The 19,141-nt window shown below is 49.3% G+C and overlaps 1 protein-coding gene across 4 annotated transcripts in view; it reads right to left on the bottom strand.

Annotated features, from left to right (window-relative positions):
• LOC149372162 (uncharacterized) overlaps positions 1-3,682 on the bottom strand; it is a 93,271-nt gene extending 89,589 nt beyond the window's left edge. Inside the window, exon 1 of one of the 4 annotated variants that reach the window (XM_089566539.1) lies at positions 2,291-3,682. In XM_089566539.1, coding sequence (XP_089422665.1) covers positions 2,291-2,554 — 264 coding nt within the window. In that variant the 5' untranslated portion in view covers positions 2,555-3,682. The remainder of the gene's footprint in view (positions 1-2,290) is intronic. The other 3 variants (XM_089566541.1, XM_089566540.1, XM_089566542.1) reach the window with 3 other exon arrangements.
• Between the last annotated feature and the right edge of the window lie 15,459 nt (positions 3,683-19,141).

Below are 19,141 nucleotides of genomic sequence, written 5' to 3'. Positions count from 1 at the left end.
CGCCCCTGTGGTGTTTCGTATTTGTTTGCTAAAGATTATTACCAAGAATTTTCAACAATCCGGGAAGATGGCAACCGTTCACAATAGGCAGCGAAATAGTGCAAGTGGTAAGAGAATGCATCAACTTCGGGCAGGTAATGACCGCAGATCCGGACCTCGAAAGTGGAATAACTCGGAGAATGTGAATCGGGTGGAGCACATTTGGCAAGTACACTCTTGTTTGAATAGCAGCTTACCAGAACTCCTCAAGAGAAAATTATATAATTGTTGCATTTTTTCCAGTACCCACATATAGGAGATAAACGCGGAGGCCAACAAAAAGCTAAAAAAAAAAAGCTTGAGGGAGTTGGTAAACCCTTGAGTACTCCATTGTGTCTTCCATCGTCCCAGTCTCAGTTCACTCTGTTTCTATTCAACTAAAAGCGGCTTGAGCTCGAACTGAGGACAGCGCAGCGAGTTACGGAAGGGAAAATGGTTGGCGTACGTACGTTAAGAGGTCAAACGCGAGCGAATCATATCCTAGCTGAAATCAAGAGTTTTAAATGGAATTGGAGAGGGAATGTAACGCGAAGACTATAGATAGCCGATGTTGACTTGGGGTAACGGAGGGGGTTCCGCAGGGCCGCAGGAGGCTAAGGACAGGGTAGGAGGTCGACGTGGAAAAAGCATTTTACATTCTCTATTGTTTGAAAAATTAACTAAAAGGAAAGTGTTCTTCCTCTCAAACCCATTTCTGCGTTAAAGTTTTATCTTTTGAACATTTACCTTCCTGCGTTCGGTAGCAGGGCTGCAATGATCAAGCCGATTGTTTCCCAAGCTGCTTTTACCTGCAATCTCTAAGTGATTATTATTGTTCTTATAAATGCATAATGTAAACAAAACGCGCTTTGACACTTTGTCCACGTCAATGTGCAGAAACCGATGCCGAACTTTCGACCTTGAATTAGAAAGAGTGCCTAAGCACATCAGTTATTGTAGCGGGCAGAATTGCGGGTGAGAGATATTTCTCTTCACGGGAACGCTCCACAGGGAAGATTTTAGCATCTGTATCTGAGGCCGCTTGAGCCGCACACGCCTGTGAAGTGCTGCGTTTGTAATGCCTGCTGCGGTTTTAATTTTCGCTTTCTACGCGACCCTAACATGTAAGAAGATAAACAAGGCATCGGCGCGCAAGCGAAAGTTTCACCAGTTAACCAAAAGCGCAGTCGGCATGCATTATAGTTTCAAATAAACGTGGCCATGTAAGGCACAAACTGAACCCGCTTCATTTGACAAGAGCCTTACTATAGACATAAATGAAATGAAATTTAAGCGCACACGAAAAACGTACACAAGAGGAGATACACACAGGACAGGCGCTATGCACCATTTATAGCTATGCACCATCTAGCCCAAACAGAAGTTTTGTTAAATTACTATAGGCGTTTAGTACTACCGCAGCCACTGCACGTGATTTTTTCGAACCAGGTGTGAACTGAACTTGTTTTTCGAATTAGCGATGACATTTTACGAGTTTAACTTGTGCTTGCTAAAGTCGCTAGTGTGGGCTTCAATAAGTTTTGAATTCATGGGCAGCTTATAATGCACAACTCAAGAAAAAAAAAAGCTTGTGCTAAGGCTCGCGCTAACGCAGCCCTTTCGCTGTAGTGTTGCGTATTGCCACTGTGGTGGAGCTTCGACCATGCTTGCAACAACGTATTAGTGAAGAAAATGTGGTGCATAGCGAAGCCACGGCTTTACAGTTTGTCGATCTTTCTCACAAAATCGCACGTAGTTTACAAAATGAATTCCACAGTTCGTGTATACTACCGCCTTCTTGCAGCGCTACTCATTAATCTAATTGCAATCACCGGACGAGGAAGAGCGCGCCGTTCGTACAGAGCGTTGCTGGCGCGCACGTGTCAAGCGGCGAGTTACAAGACTGGTCAGCCGCTTGTTTTCCTTTTGGCGCCCTCGCCACCGCCGCCCGGCGATCGCGAGGAAACCCGTCCTGCGCAAATATACCCAGTGACGCAAGCGGGACGTCGCCGGGCGCTGACGACGCCGCGTATACCTGACAGCGCCTCCTTCCAAGACCGCGGCGCCGACAACGGCTGCACAATAATAAAGAAGTGCGAAACTAGTCCCGCGCGGTGCCCTGTCTCTGCGTTCTCCGGAGGCAGCAGTAATCGCTTGTTCCTTCCACTCAAGACGCGGGCGCGCACAGCTTCGCCAATCGCCAATACCGCCCCCTTTCGTGAACTTACTCCCGTTGCGCGAACAGTGGACACAGTACAGAGCCTACACTCACCCCATTGCGAACCGGACGGGGATCGGGCAGCCTGCGAGCCGTCCGCGACGAGGTGGTCGCAACGTTGTCGTCGGGGAACACGATGGGCAGGTCCTCGGTCCGGTTGCGCACCGCGCCGCCGGCGAGCGGCCACCACAGCGGGCTACAAGAGCACAGGAGGTGCAGGAGCAGAGTGAACGCAGCGGTCCTCATCGCGCTTTGACGGCGCCCACCGCACGGCGCAGCAGGGGGAGGAGGTTGTGCTAAGGTAGCGTCGTCGTCCATGCAGCGAGAGCTTCGTCGTCGCCGCCAAGGCTGCTGACGTCCGCGGGTCGAGGTTGGCCAAGTCTTCGTCGCCACCGCCGCCGCGGGGGATGAGACCCCGCGCAGCTGTTTTGCCGTAGTCGTTGCCGTCGGTGGTGCCGTTCCGTGCCGGTCGGTGGACGCGCTGCTCCGTCGAGATCGCCCTGGGCGGCTAATCGGTAGCGTTCGAGAGACGGCATGCAAGCATGGCTCGGCGGCGGCACGCGCGCCCGCGGCGGTTTTTTTCAACTCGTTCTCGGGGCGCACCGTCCCTGTACAGACGCACGTGCGTCGGACGACTCCTCTCGAAAGTGCGGCGGGCGGGGAGGAAAGAATGAGTTGTGGCCGAGAAAGCGAGCGGCCGTCGGTTTTTCCTGTTTCGCGGCGCCCCTCGCTCCAGCGAGAGCAGCTCACCGGCGTCGCGAGCGAGCGTGCCGTTTGACGCGGCGGCCGGTATATCTTCGCTTATCGTCCAGCGGAAGCGCCTCTGCTTCTGTCGTCGTCCGAGCCGGCAGCAGCGTCGAGACCCACGAGTCGAACGGCGGCCACGTGCCCACCGCGTACACAACGCCGGCACTCGCGAGGTGCGGACACGGATGGTAGCGTCCGGGCGACGCAGACGCGGCTCATGTCAGGAAGGACCGACTCAAACTGCTTCCTCTGCCGGCTTTCACGCGGGATGTCTGCAGCCGCTGCCCGGAGTCGATTGCGGCGGGCATCTGCGCTCGCGGACCGACAACTTCGCCGGCGCCAGACGGGAGAGGTGACGGTTACCTCGCGTATACGTCATTTGAAAGGGAAATCAAAATAACAGCGAAAGGAGCGTTTGCCGACGAAGAAATCCTTGCTCACGCGCTACGCAATCGTCGTGCCACCTTCGCTTATATTCCCGCCCGTACAGTGCCACGCGCCGGTGGCGTCTAGCCGGGCAGAGAGAGAGTCGTTACAGAAGCCCCGACAGCTTCGCAGGCTCGCTCGCCGTTCTGCCTGGATTGTCGGACCGCCGAGAAAAGCCTGTCAAGTTCTGCGGCGCATTCGACGACTTACTCATCTTGGGCTTCCCCATGCAGCGGCGCGTTCACTTAAGATGTCCTGCGTGTGTCCCGAGGGAGGAACGGCCGCATCCACTCCGCCTTCCCAGTTCACTCGGCTCTGCTCGTGGACACAAAGAAGTCGTTTCGGCCGCCCGAATCACACAGGTTGTCTGGGAGGCGGGGGGCAGTGCACGAATTCACGAGCGCAATAACCTCCGCCTTCGGCTCTAGACGCACTTCAGCGCCCACCAGACTGTTGACACTTCCTCCTCTGGCGCGTTCGTGTGCCCGAGGGGTCAAGTTGCTCCAGATTGAGGTAATACCGCGCAACCCTTACACCACGCACACCACACTGCTTGCCTGCCGGAGAGGTTCTATAAATAACCGCCCGACCAGAATGCCTGCCTTCGATGCGGCGAGCAATGCCCCGCAATGCTCCTTCCGCGGCACCGGGGAAGGAGGTGCGACGAAATCCAAGGGCGGCGTTCAGGAAAGACAGCTTCGGCGGCACCCGACGTCTTCGTGAGCGGTCATCGACGACGGCACTGCTGCTGCCTGTTGGTCCGCCGGCGTCTGGCAAGCATCTCGTTACGCTCCCAACTCGAGCTCGTGCCGCTGCATAGTCTTCCGATCGAAGCCAGCGTGGTCTCCGATGGTTACCTGGGGCAACCGAACGCGTCGGCCGCCCTTCACCCTCACGCAGTCCATCTCTCCCTCTTTCCCCCTGTCTCGTACTTTTCGAGCATTCAACAGTTACACGGAGGGTGGAAGGAGGAGGAGGGACGGGGGAGGGGTTGGAATAAAGAGGGACGAAACGAGCAGGATAATGGAAACGACGCGTGCTGTCTGGCGGTGCGGCCGGACCGCGTCACCTGTGGGTCCTGGTGCGGCCTGGCGTGCGCCAGATGGGGGGTCATGCACCGCAGCTCTTCCGGGCAAGAACACGGGACGGCGGCGGGGGCAGCCTTCACCTGATGTTCGGTCGATTGCGCGCCGCAGCTTTCGTCGCGACGCTGACGGCCGGGAATTAGACACGCTTGAAGAGGCACCCTTCTCACACCCCCGTTTACTTACACCGTGGCTCCCAACGGGACCTCTGGCCGCGTCGTTTCTTCTTTTTTTGCATGTACCGAGAGAGAAGGCTTCAGTCGTACCTCGACAAACGTTGAGAAACTGACGCACGGTGTAAACTCATCAGCCACGAAAGCTGATGTGCGGACGTCCCCTCCTAGAAGGTCTTGAGCAGGTTATGTTGCTGATCTAGTTGGTTTTTGTCAGTCATCATGGAATCACACACAGCAGTTGTGTGTGTGTGTGTTGTGCGTGCGTGCGTGCGTGCGCGCGCGCGCGCGCGCGTGTGTGTGTGTATGTGTGTGTGTGTGTGTGTGTGTGTGTGTGTGTGTGTGTGTGTGTGTGTGTGTGTGTGTGTGTGTGTGTGTGTGTGTGTGTGTGTGTGTGTGTGTGTGTGTGTGTGTGTGTGTGTGTGTGGGCGCGCGCGCGCCCTCTCTGTGTCCTCGTATGCAAGCGCTGTGATTCCATGATATAGACGTTCTTGTCAGTTTTGCCACAAAAAATAAATCTTAGGAAGCAGCTGCCAGCTAAAGAGATAGAAAAACCGCTGAGAGTTTTTTTGGTGCCAGCAATACAGAGGGAGAGAGAGCATAGGGACAGGAAGATTTTCCTCTGTAGTAGAACGCTTACAGGATGCGTACCACGGCATGATCTGGTCCTGATATATTTCACCAGGATATTAACTCTTTCAGGCGAAATCTGCTTATTGGGATCTGAATTATTCGACGTCAATTTGAATTGTAAGACAGTTGCGGAATATTGTAAGGTACTGTTATGGAAATACTGAAGGTAATGTTCAATTCTTCAGATGTGTCGCAAAATCTTTTAAAGTTTCTCCATTACTCGCATCGTGTAGTTAAGACTGCCCTAGAAAACCTTCCAAGGTGGAAATTTCTTGACGATAGCGAAAACGTTACTAGCAAAAAAGCCTGCCGAGGGGAGATCTGCAGATATACTAATTGTTATTGTGCAATCTTGCGATATATGAAAAAAAATTGCGTTCATAAACAATTTCCCGTTGAAAAATGCGCTTTTCCAGAATTTCTAGGTACGAACACCTTTTGACTGTTGTTTCTATCACTCACTGTCATCGTATGCATCGCTTTCGTTGCTCTTTTGTTATTCGTTTCATTGTTCTTTTCTCTTTCACTGCTCTGATTGCACCACTGTAAAAGGCCTATTGCTGTTTGTGGGCACCTCACACAAAATAAATAAATGACAGACCAGTTTCTCGGGTGCAGAGAGTATATGCATAAAAAGATGATTTGCGTGTGTATTAAAAACATGGCCGAGCACATATGTCTAAAGGGTACACATCAAGCGCGGAGAATTTTGTGCCTGTGTCTGTAACGATGCGCTTCATACTGGCATGCGTGTATGGCTATATGGTGCTTTTTTATAGTCGGAAATGGGGGAGTAATGATATAACTTTATTCGAGTTCCATTTCATTCTGATTATTTCGTGCATTCGTTGTTGCCCCTGCCCTCACTGTCACTGGTGTCAGTCAGTCAGACGGGCAGATGATAAGAATGGGGTGGAATCGAACGAAAATAATTGTATCACAGTGTCCTTACGTTCCTTACATGCCAGAGCGTGGAAAAGGCGACCTCATTGCTCTGGCAAACTTTTGCATACACACATGATTAGGAGTCTCTATTCATATTTGAAGTTTAACGTGGTTGAAACAATTTATAAGCACGAAGGAGCCCAAAAGGGCTAAAATTTATCCGTTAAACATTAGCAGTTGTCAGTTAGAGCTCAAGCGATATTGACCGGCAAGCTTTGCTAGCATTCTTTTTGTCCCTGCTCAATCAGAATGACAATCGCTATTCCGTACTTACCAGTAGAGTTAAATGCAGAATATTGTGCTTCTATTGTCATTCACGTCTTGTGCAAGTGTGTTCATCGTCGACGCCATCGATTTTAAATTATCTGCAATTTTTTAAAGCGCGCGTCGACCGTCTACCACCCCGATTTCACGACGGCAGTTTTCAAACGTCACAAAGCTATTTTTTCCTTGCCTCTCATTTATTTCTTTGCACCACCTAGAAAGGAAAGGGTAATTCACACAAGGTTGCCACCATCGACAAACATGAGCGAGTTTTTGTAAAATTTTAAAACGAGCGTGACACGCAGGTTGCCTACATATGGAATCCTCCTACGCCGCCATACTGGATAGGGTGCTTTGATGGGCCAGCGGCGGGCATCGAGGTACCCTACACTCTAAACAGAAAGGGCTAAAAAAAGGAGTAAGCTGACCTCTAGCGCACTCCCAAAAGAGAGTGCGCTAAAGGACAACTTGCTCCATTTTTACTCCCATATAGGCGCATTAGTGTTTAGAGTGTAATACTGGATTACTTGAGGCGCCCCCTCTAGGTCGATAAAAACACCAATACTGACTGCTTGAAGGATTTCAGCGGATAGCACACTACGAACTATGAAGACCACCGCAGTGGAGAGTTTCGGATTAATTTCTAGAATCTGTCTTTCTTCAAAGTGCACTGAAATATCAGCAAACAAGCGTTTTTCCATTTCGCTTCCTGTCGGAAACGCCGCCGCAGAGTTAAAGTCAGAAGCCGAACGCCATAGCCAGTGTGCCATCGCGGCGAGTAAAAAAAAGCTCCTGTGCTAAGGCTGCTTCCTCAGAGCTATATGAGGCTGGTCGTGCTGTGATTACGGGCCATTCAGAGTCCCTCTGGGAAGCACAAGCGACGACAAGCTGTTGAACGTGGCAAGGTGAAAGGAAGCATGTGCAAGAAAACGCAAAGGTGCGCAAGCGTCGATGTGAGAAGCCATCGCAGCGTATTTCCTACATGAATTGATGCATTAGCTCTGCCACACAGCAGAATTTACATACACATATCGGGGTCGTATACACTACCTGTATTTTACCGGCACTCACATATATCGTGGGCAGGGATGTGGAGGCTGACGAAAAGGGTGGGACTTGTAAATTGAGAAGTGCAGCCAGCTATGGAAAGGAAAATGATAGGTGCACCTTTAAGAGACAGGAAGAGAGCAGACTGCAGGTCAGGGAACAAACGCGAGTTACTGATATTCCTATAACTGAAATAAAGAAGATGGAATGGTTATGAACAGGACATGTGATGCGAATTGAAGATAACTCATGATCAGTTAAGGTAATGGAGTGCTCGAGGAGATGGCTAGCGCAGCATGGGGCCTCGGAGAGTTAGTTGGACGGATGAGATTAGGGTGCTTTGCGGGGATAGGGTGACCGCAGCTGACACAGTACAGGGTTATATAGAGGTATAACAAACATGCTTTTGTCATGCTGACGATGGTGGTGACGATGATGATCATGATCGGTGTCGTTTCACGTACTCCCGTAGTCGTCATGCTGCATGACTATCGAAGACGGTTGAGGGTAGTGTCTGCTGGCAAACTGCGTTACGCGTCGAGTACCGTAACATTCGCACCACCTCTTGAGCCGAAGCAGGTTCATTTCACGCTAACTTTGCAGTGATACCCCCAGCTCAGGCCGCCATATACACGATAAGCGACAGTGTTTACACCGTGCATTAAGCGCGTGGGTGAGCCGAACAAAATAAAAACAATAAAACGCTGTACGAAGCCCCCGCCAGTAAACTATAAAGGGCTTAGACCAATTTATATTATAAATTAAAATGTCTGAGTTGACCAAAAATGTTTTGAAAGAAAGAACTTTAAAAAAGAAATCTGCTCAGGTTTTGGCGGCGTGGAAGCCGCCAGCGGTTTCTTTGGTCATGTCGTGTAATGCGAAGCAACTTTATAAGCTGTAGCCTACTGTGGGTCCTGATGTCTAGGGTCATTTTTTGCTGATAAATAGTGATAGCCATTTTTTGCTTGCAAAAAATGGCTATCACTCATTTTCTAACAGAGATATTATCAAGTAATGGTGACGGCAGTCCGACAGTCAGGAAGGTATCGAAAGTCTTCTAAAAAGGACTTTCTATTGGGCTGATGCGCTCGCAAAGAATTGAACAAATAGGCGGCAGTGATAAAAACAACCCTGCTCGGCGATCGTCGATGAACAGAGTCACCGCCGCTCTCGGCCCTACTCAATTTGGAGTAGGCAAAGAACTTTCATTATCGTAGACGCTATTCGCGTTTACGTCAACGATAATGTCGTGCAACCTAGAAGCATTTCCGCGCGGTTGCGATCGTTCGAGATAAATCTGGTCACATCTCATGTCGTAAAGTGATAAAAGCCGCATGCCGGCGGCTTTGATCATACGCAAATAAACGCTACAAAGCTTCGCGCCAATGTGGAATAATGAATTGAGCCACATTTGCACGCTATGGCGAACCTATAACCATGCGATGAAAAAGCCTAAAAAAAATGGGTTACGAAAAACTTTAGGTGTTAGGGAAAAAAATCGCCTGAAAAGCGCTTTTGTTCCTGCTTTGCAGGCTGGCTTAGCACGTGACAGACGAGGACAAGAGAGGGACACAGGACGAGCGCTGACTTGCAACCGAAAGAAACGGAAGCAGAATTACGAGCTCGAGGAACTGAATGGCCAGCTAACCACTCATTAAGACGAGGGGGCAGGATAAAGACAATCTGAACCAAGATGATGTGGGGCTAAACGACGAGATAAAGTTGCACGGAAAGTAACAGAAGCGCCTCTTCCACCTTCAAGCAGCAAAACCCAAGAAATTACGCAGCATTTAGAAACAGAATACTTTCGCAACGGAACAATAGACGCTTCACTCACGCACTTATCGCTTCCTAACCTATGAATAAATGGTGCCTCAAGAAGCTCCCTGGCAAGTTGCCCTTTACAACGGCCTAGAACTTTCGTTTTTACAAAAAGTGGGTGACATTGGCAGCTCAAACAATGCTTAGGCAGGTTATTAGATTGAGACGATTTAAAAGAGGCAGCGTGTTCCCTTGGGCGTTCTGCCCTACGTAGACGCGGCCACAGCTCAGAGGGACTTCGTAAACAACACCAAAATTGCACGCAACGAACTTGGTTGCATGTTGGATGTTGCAAGCCAGTTTGTTATGACTTCTGGAGATATTCTGGAGATATTTTTTTTTATTTGAAAACAGAAAGGAATACAGCAAACTATGTACAATGGTACTGGACCCATAGCCAAGGCTAGTGTCGGGCCCAACACAATGATAAATTGCAAAAATGCGGCAGGTGGAGAGAACACTTCTCACATAAATAATTTCAAAATATTAAAATCACAACATACATAGCTAATATATACATTTGTTATCATGCATACATTCTTTGTACGCAGTAACCTTAAATATTAACAAATTTTGCAGTCATTTGGGTACAGAATTTACAGCTCAACCGGTGGAAACTTACAGTTTCAGTAAAAATATTTTAAGAGATTGTGACTTCGACTCGCCAGTGCGCAAAGGCTTGACAGTTTTTGAGGTGCCGTGAAAACGACGGCAACACCAAACTTGCTTGCTTGCTCTTTAGGTTATGCGACACGCGGTGAACGTAAGGCACCATCACTTAGCTCTTTTTCTGCCTGGGTTCCATGGCAGTGCTAGAAACAGGTCCTCTCTTTTCTTGCTTACGTAGCTGCTTAAACAGGCCTTCCGTTACAGTCGTCAGGACCGAAACAGGATAGCCAGCATTCTTTGAGGCATTCGACCTGATGTCCGAAACTCGATTCCACTTGGTGATCACACGACTTGGACAGCGCGGATCTGAATGACAGAGAGACGATTCCATACTTCGTAAGTTTTGAATATGAGGAATGATAAGGCAAAGGGGTTTTCTTTGTGCGTGGCATATATATGTGGCTTGTGCTAAAAAAACAAGCTTAGATCTAAAAACTGGAGCGAGCCATTTTTCGGTACTTAGAAGATACAATTCATGGAACTGGAGACGGCAGAAAACCGCTACAGGACCGCGTCAACAAAAAGACCAATGTTATCATCCCTTAGTTGTACATTGCTCACATTCAGATTTAGCTCGCGGTCAAGTTTTGCAAGAAAAATTTCGCACAAAACAGGTGCTACACAGGAGCAGATGCAAATCTCTCGTTTTTGAACATAACATTTGTGCTGGAAACTAATAATGGTGGAATTAAGGTAAAACATAAGTAATTCTGAAAAAAGCCTCCACTTTAAGACCGCAGCCGTTTTGGAAGGCCACACTACCGGACAGGTCAATGCCCTCTCGGACAGCAACAAGAAGTTCATCATGTGGCAGTGAGTTGAACAGCTCCTCAATGTCCGCGGAGAAGCCACTGTTGGCTCCATGCAAATCTTGCCGGAGCACTTCAACCACTTGGTCCGCCCATCTAACAAGAATTTGCTGACTTCTACTTTCCAAGAGTCTCGCTCTGTAACGATCGCTCTAAAAGGGCACAGGAGCTTATGTGTCTTTGCACTAAGGAAGGCATTCAAAACTTGGCCTTCGCTCTTCTGAACACTCCGGCTGAACCTTTCCAAACTTGGCTCAATCAGTAGTGCAACAGCCTTGGACTTGACCCTTCTTGGTTTTAACGCTGTTGCTTTGAAGTTTTTTTTCTGAATGGCAGACTGGGCCTATTGGTCAAAAAGGTCTTGGGGCAGAACAGCAAACCCACCTTCTTTATCCGTGAGCAAAAGGGAAAGGTCGGACTCACGGAAGTGTTTTGCGACGTCACGCCGCAGCCACTGGCCGTCCTTCTGTCGACCGACGCTCCTTCTCGACGCCTTCAGCTTGGCACCAAGCTCTGTCTTCATCATTTGTCTTTGCTGCAATCCCACGAACAGAAGCCAATCACTCGTTATTGTCGACCGATGTCTCCAAAGCAAACTTTGATATCCCCGTTCCAAGATTCGCTGAATGGACGGAGGGACCGAAGCCTCCCCTAGGAAAGTGACAGGAACCGGGCTTGCTTTTCTTTCCACCCGTTTAGGCAGACTCGGGGTGATAGTTTTCGCCCATAGGAAATCCACTCCAGTCCGCACTGTCTTCTGGAAGCTGGTCAGACTCTTCAAGCCAGAGGCTCCGTATCCTCCCAAGCGGAAGGAAAGTGCTCTCAGCAAGTCGTTCAATTAAAAGGAAGAAACAGCGCAAAAAAACACGAACACACGAAGAAACGACACAAACAAGAGGAGGAGGAGAGGAGACTTTAATGAATAATGGAGAGGTCTGCCTAGGTATGGGCCTGGCATGCTACTCCAGATGAGGGTGAAAGAAGAGGGTGAAGAAGAGAGAGAGAAAAAAAGGTGACATCAAACATACTCAACACTCACGCACTCAAAAACACACATGATTGTCAAAGTATGTCCACTAAACCCGTGTCGCTTAGAAAAACTAAGAATGCTTTTGTCCCTCGATCAGCCGAAGTCGCATTATTCCAGGGTCCAAGGACATGCTCTAGGTGCACGAGGCCGTCCTGACGAAGTCCTAAAGCACTTAACAGTGCTTTGCGATGGGTATTAAAGATTTGGCAGTGACAGATCAAGTGTTGAAGATCCTCGCGCACACCCCATGTCGGGCACAGAAGGCTACCTGATACACCAATTTTATAAAGATATAATTTAGTGAAGGCAACGTCCAGACGAATTCGGTGCAGGCAATTACAGTCACGTCTACGTAAACTGCGTGGCATGCGGAATTGACAAGTGGGGTAGATGCGAAGGAGGGGTCTGTATTGATGCCGCGGATCACACCACAAAGAGCGTTGCATCTGCCAGGATTTAGTAGCGAGAAGTCTCGCGCCATCCCTACGAGAAAAGGGTATGGGTAGGAACAAGGAGATGTCGCCATGCGCCGACCTTGCTGCACCGTCAGCACGATCGTTGCCTGCGAGGCCGCAGTGACCGGGTAACCACTGAAGCACAACACGGTGACGTAGCTCACAGGCCTCGGTGTGTAACCTGTTCAAGTCATCGACGATCTGCTCCTGATGGCTTCCTGTTTACTTTATTAATTGTAGAGCAGCGCGAGAGTCACTGAAGATAACCCACGCTGTTGGCGGTTGTTGTAGAATGTGAGTAAATGCTGCACGCAAAGCAGCCAGCTCGGTAGCAGTAGTCGAGGTGCGGTGACTGAGTGTCGCTGAAATTGTGGTGCACGTTGACGGAATCCAAACGCCAGTCGCTGATGATAAGGACGTGACAGAGTCATCAGTGTAGATGTGGGGGTACGCATTGTAGCAACTGTGGATGTGCTCAAGCGCAAAGTATTTAAGTGCAGGGTTGGGGGTGTTTGTTTTTCTTTTAATGCCAGGGATTGTGATCTTGATATGCCATGCTGCGTACCTCCAAGGTGCGGTGGAGGTTGTGACAGGACGCTGGTACTGTGGCGGGAGAATGTTAGAAACTTCCTCCATGCAGTACTCAGCGAGTGGATGGTTTGGTACACGAGCCACAAACCGCACCTGGGCACGAAGGAGCTCCTGGGTTAAGAGCACTGGTGCCGATAAACGTCTGCTCTCAGCTAGAGTACCTATTGTGGAGGTGTTTTTGGGAAGGCCGAGACAGATTCGCAAGGCTTTAGCTTGCATAGCTTCAAGGATTTTAATGTTTGTTTGCGAAATACCCTTAAGAGCTGGGAGACTAAGGCCTTCACAGAGCGCTCCATACAGTCGTAGTAATGAAGGTGTAGAATAGCCTCTTCTGCTGGTGGAGAGCATACGAAAAATAGAGGCGCAAGAGCAGAGCTTGATTTTCAGCTGTTGCACATGTGGGGACCATGACAGTGACCTGTCAAGCGTTACCCCCGGAAATTTATGGCTTATGACGTACGGTATTGGAGTACCAGCCACTTTCAGCACATAGCGCGAAAGATCACGCCTTGAAAATGCAATTGCTGAGCTTTTAATCTGACGACATTGCGAGACCGCGCTTGCTTAAGGATGATTCAATGCCGCCTATTGCCCTCTGTAGACGGGCATGCACAATGCTCCTATTGCGTCCGGAAAACCACACAAGAGCTGACTCAGAGCTGAAATTTTTATTCTGGTGGAAAGGCGCTTAAATAGAAAACATGAGAGGATGGTTATCAGGGCTGCTGCAGCGTTAACCGGCAATCAGTGTGGTCGCATCACAGATGAGATCTGTGTCCTTCATGGTTTTTACGCATTCGCCGCCCTTTTGGATACTTTTCATTGTTTGGTGTTTTTTGTTAATTACCTGCCTGACCACCGTTTCGCGGCACTTTACACCGTCTTTTTATCGCTTTAACTTCCTTTTGTTCCCTGTTGTGTTTTTTTTTCCCATCTTGTGACACGACCACACTGATTGGCGGTTACCGCTGCAGCAGCCCTGTTACCCGCCCTCTCATGTTTTCTATTTAAGCGTCTTTCCACTAGAATAAAAATTTCAGCTGTGAGTCAGCGCCCGTGTGTGTGTCGTTTCTTCGTGTGTTCGTGTTTCTTCCCACTGTTTCTTCCTTTTAATCGAACGACTTGTTGAGAGCACTTTCCTTCCACTCAGGAGGATACGGAGCCTCCGGCTTGAAGGTGCTGACCAGCTAGTGGTTAGCTGGGCATGCGCATTCAGTTCCTCGAGCTCGTAATTCTGCTTCCGTTTCTTTCAGTTGCAAGTCAGCGCTCGTCCTGTGTCCCTCTCTTGTCTTCGTTTGTCTCGCGCTATAAGCCAACCTGCATAATCATGAATCACCAACTGGCCCAAAACTCCAATTGTTCCTGCTATTTTTTTTCTTCAGAAATCGGCCGTAGCTTATGCTCTGACAGCAGTGTTTGTCAGCTAAGACCAGTGCCTAACGACGTTGAATTTCATTGGGTTAGGTGGCGCCGGTAGAACGACGTTTCCGTTTCTGCCGATGCTCGAAGGACGACGGTGCGCAGAACGGCTGGTGTTCCAATGAAGACGTCAGCACGCAGGTAAAACTCTAAGTTTTGAACGACCGACGTTCGGGTGCGCGACCGTCGGTGTGAGGGTTAACGAACCTCCCCTGGCCGTGACAATGATGAGGTGGTGACGGAGGTGCCCTGACAAGGCCGAAGCAGCTGACTTAACACGGTTGTTAATGTTCTGCCAAGGTTTGCCCAGAAATTAAGCGGAGTTGAATATGCGAAGAATGCGTCATTATCGCTTACAACACGGCGCAATGCTTTCCTACACCGCCTCACTCAGAAGTTGCGTGAAGAAAAACTTTAAAAACTAACATTCCTCACCCACTTCTTCTTCCAGGGCGCCGGAGTCTCACTTTACCAAGTCTATGAGAAAACTAATGATAATGGTAATTGGTTACATAAGCGGAAGAAGAAAACTTTATTAACCTCATCGCCCAAGTCTGGGGCAGGGTGGTTACGAAATAAAAGATTTTCTTACACTGTTCGCCGCCGCGGTGGCTCAGCGGTTATGGTGCTCGGCTGCTGACCCAAAAGACGCGGGTTCGATCCCGGCCGCGGCGGCTGGAATTTCTTTGGAGGAGAAATTCTAGAGGCCCGTGTACTGTGCGATGTCAGTGCACGTTAAAGAACCCCAGGTGGTCGAAATTTCCGGAGCCCTCCACTATGGCGTCTCTCATAGCCTTAGTCGCTTTGGGACGTTAAACCCCATAAACCAACCAAACCAACCAACCTTACACTGTTCTTCGCCACCAGCCAATGTGCTTCCTATACTTGAGTGTTCCTCATATTGATCTCCTGAAAACTCTTCTTTTTTCTTGCCTCGTGTCATGTGCAGTTGTTCTGTTTTGTTTCCACACACATTGTGCGCTTTGTTTACACACTTGAGTGGGCGCGCGTTATCGTTCACCCTGGGGACGAGATAGATGTGGAATGCGCGCGAAGGAATGCGCCCTTGACTGCGTACGTTACACTGCAAGATGGTGTGATCACTGCTTGAACGAAAGCCGGCCGATAAACGGCGCCGTTTCACACCGCCGCCGTTTCTTGCGCTTGCCAGTTGCGCAACCGCCATTTTACTTTATATGCAAGGCCGCCTCGAGAGGAAAAAAAAAAACAACAAATAATTGGTGGGGACTCTTAAGCTCCGCCTTAACGCTAACATTATCTTAATTCATAAGAAAGGAGACGTCAATGACTTGAAGAATTACAGACCGATTAGCTTATTGTCCGTTGCCTACAAGGTATTTACTAAGGTAATCGCTAATAGAGTCAGGACAACCTTGGACTTCCGTCAACCAAATGATCAGGCAGGCTTTCGTAAAGGATACTCGACAATAGACCACATTCACACCATCAATCAGGTGATAGAGAAATGCGCAGAATATAATCAACCCCTAAATATAGCCTTCATTGATTACGAGAAAGCATTTGACTCAGTGGAAACCTCAGCTGTCATGCAGGCATTGCGGAATCAGGGTGTGGAAGAGCGTTATGTGAAAATATTGGAAGATATTTATAACGATTGCACAGCTACTACAGTTCTCCATAAAGTCAGCAATAAAATTCCAACTACGGAAGGGTGTCAGGCAGGGAGACACGATCTCGCCAATGCTCTTCACTGCCTGCTTACAGGAGGTATTCCGGGGACTGGAATGGGAACAGTTGGGGATAAGAGTTAATGGAGAATACCTGAGTAATTTGCGACTCGCTGGTGACATTGCCTTGCCAAGCCACTCAGAACAAGAAGTGCAAAGCATGATCAATCAGTTAGGCAGGCAGAGCAGAACGGTGGGGCTAAGAATTAACATGCAGAAAACCAAAGTAATGTTCAACAGCCTAGCAATTGGGAACAGCAGTTCGCAATTGGTAGCGAGGTGCTGGAAGTAGTAAGAGAATATGTCTACTTAGGGCAGGTAGTGACCGCAGATCCGGATCATGAGAGGGAAATAACTAGAAGAATAAGAATGGGGTGGAGCGCATATGGCAAGTTCTCTCAGATCATGAATGGTAGCTTACCAATATCCCTCAAGAGAAAGGTATACAACAGGTGTATCTTACCGGTACTCACCTATGGGGCAGAAACGTGGAGGCTACCAAAGAGGATTCAGCTTAAGTTAAGGACAACGCAGCGAGCTATGGAAAGAAAAATGATAGGTGTAATGTTAAGAGATCGGAAGCGGGCGGAGTGGGTGAGAGAACAAACGCGCGTTAATGATATCCTAGTTGAAATCAAGAGGTAGAAGTGGGCTTGGGCAGGGCATGTAATGCGAAGGCAAGATAACCGCTGGTCCTTAAAGGGTAACGGAGTGGATTCCAAGAGAAAGCAAACGTAGCAGGGGACGGCAGAAAGTTAGGTGGGCGGATGAGATTAAGAAGTTTGCTGGGATACAGTGGCGACAACTGACGAAGGACAGGGTTAATTGGAGAGACATGGGAGAGGCCTTTGCCCTGCAGTGGGTGTAGTCAGGCTGATGATGATGATGATAAGAACATGACGTGATGCTCGAGGGAGCATGCGGTGGGCAGGTTGTGATGATGTCACAAGGTCACGTGACCTAGGCGGCCCACGTAGGTTGCTCCTCCGGAGATCCGCTCACACAGGAGATTTTCCGCTCACACATGCGTCGAGAGCGCGCGACTAAGCGCGACTAAGGAGCACCGCCGCCGTGCCGACGGAGGAAGGAACGTGGGCCGGAGACAGGGAGTAGGGGAAGTGAAGGGAAAACTGTATTCACATATTTACAAAGTTATTTACAAACAAAGACAAACAGAGTAAAAGCTGAGAAGTCTCAGGGAAACGCTGAAGGAATCGCTTAGGGAATCGCTCTCGATGAACGTGTCGAGCGCTTTAAATAGACCCTCCCGAGATCTTCCCGCCTTTTCCGACCAATCGTAGGGACTTCGTCCGGGTGCTCCAAGGTCGTTCCCCGCTTCGTCGTCTTCCTCGGCTGAGGCACTTGGATACTCGGAAGTGTCCCTTCGGGCCAGGTGGCAGCAGGATATATCTTGTTTCAAGGAAACTTCCAAAGGCGAACACCTGCAGCGGCGTCACCCGCGCAGATGGCAAAAGAGCGAGGCGCGGTTGAATGGCAGACGCTCGTCTCCGCAGGTGGCAGCAGGCGTTGAGTCATGTCACCCTGACAGATGCACACACAAGGTCGCAGGGTCAATACTGCTGTGTTGGGTGCCGTTTAAGGGGAACTCGGGAAAACACGTCGTGGCAGTTATGCAGAAGTGGAGGTACGTGGAATCCAGGAGTCGTATGCGTCCCTCGTGTTCGGTTCCACCTGTCTTTTCAGGTCGCATGGGAGCGCGTGCACGGACAAAGACCACTTTCGCAGAATCACGCACTGCCTCTGGGCATGGCCTAAGTGGATACAGATATGACGGGAACACACAAAGAGAGTTAGGGGTGGGGTAGAGACACAACAAGACACAAAGAAGCGCCGTGGTGTAGGGCTGCGGATAAATTTTGACCGCCAGCGACTCTGAGGACAACTCTATCCGATGATTGTTCTCAGAAATCATTTATCGATGAGAAGACGTCCTTACCGAAAAGGACGGGTTGCCACGCTCTAAAAAGAAAGGTTTAAAAAAATATTAAGGTGTCCTCTAGCGCACACCCTTTAATAAAAGTATGTGCGCTAGAGGTCAGCCTACTTCCTGTTTACAGCAATATAGGCGTATTCGTGTTATAGAGTGCACCGTTTTGTAGTGAACGGCGGTTGCGGAGGTTGTGCTTCTTGAGCGACCTGAGTGCATGCCCGCTGCTGCCGATTTGCTAGGACGGGGTGTTCGCGAGCGAAGTATGGGCGGCTTCGCTGCTTGAACCACTTCCTAAGGGATTCGAAGCGCTTTCATATTCGAAAAAATATGAAAAGTAGTACGTTGCACAGTACCACTCAATGAAATCCGTGAACTGCGTTTCGCCACGTAAACGGAGTTCATCACGTCAACATCCGAAGTTGCCCTTTAGACCAGAAGCGCACTTTGCGGTCAGGTAGGAAGCGTAGTGGAAACCGTTCCGAGGGATTCTGCTGTATGCCGTGAGCGAAGCGTAGTCGGCTCTTTCGTAGGTTGGCAGCGCCCACAGAGGAGACAAACAAGGCGAGACAACAGCTCGTTCTACGTCTCCGGCTCCATGCAAAGATCAAATACTGAACCTCCTCCCCTCTGTTGGACAAATGAGCATAGAAAAATATAAAACTTCTCTAGCCTTCTCGAGTTACAAGAAATTATTTAAAAAAGAAAAGAAATTGACAAATTGAGCTCACTCGGTGGTTTGAAACAGCGGCAACTTTAAAAGTACCACGGGCGTTTAGTCAGATCAAGCATTCTTCACTCGTCGTGATAAATGCTTCACAAAATTTGGCTGCATCGCGCGAAAATACATGCGCTTTCGAAAGCATGCAGGCAAAACAACCCCTCCAGTGCGCGCAACTAGTCGAAAAAGCCAAATTTTGTCGAGCCACAGCGCCAAGGGCAATCGCGTTTTCGAAATTCTATAAACTGATACAGCTATTAATTACTAACGACCTGCTACAAGTCTCTAATTGCATCCAGTAGCCTAACTATTATGACTTCTTTCATCCCTTCTTTCACTCCATTATTTATCCCTACGACGCGGTTCAGGTGTCCGCCGAGACGTGAGACAGTTACTGGGCCATTTCCTTTCCT

Source organism: Amblyomma mixtum, chromosome 1 (genome assembly GCF_055824585.1).
Source record: "Amblyomma mixtum isolate Tamu chromosome 1, ASM5582458v1, whole genome shotgun sequence".
NCBI lineage: Eukaryota > Metazoa > Arthropoda > Arachnida > Ixodida > Ixodidae > Amblyomma > Amblyomma mixtum.
Note: the sequence above shows the minus strand (reverse complement) of the source record. Positions and strands in the feature narration are given on the sequence as shown.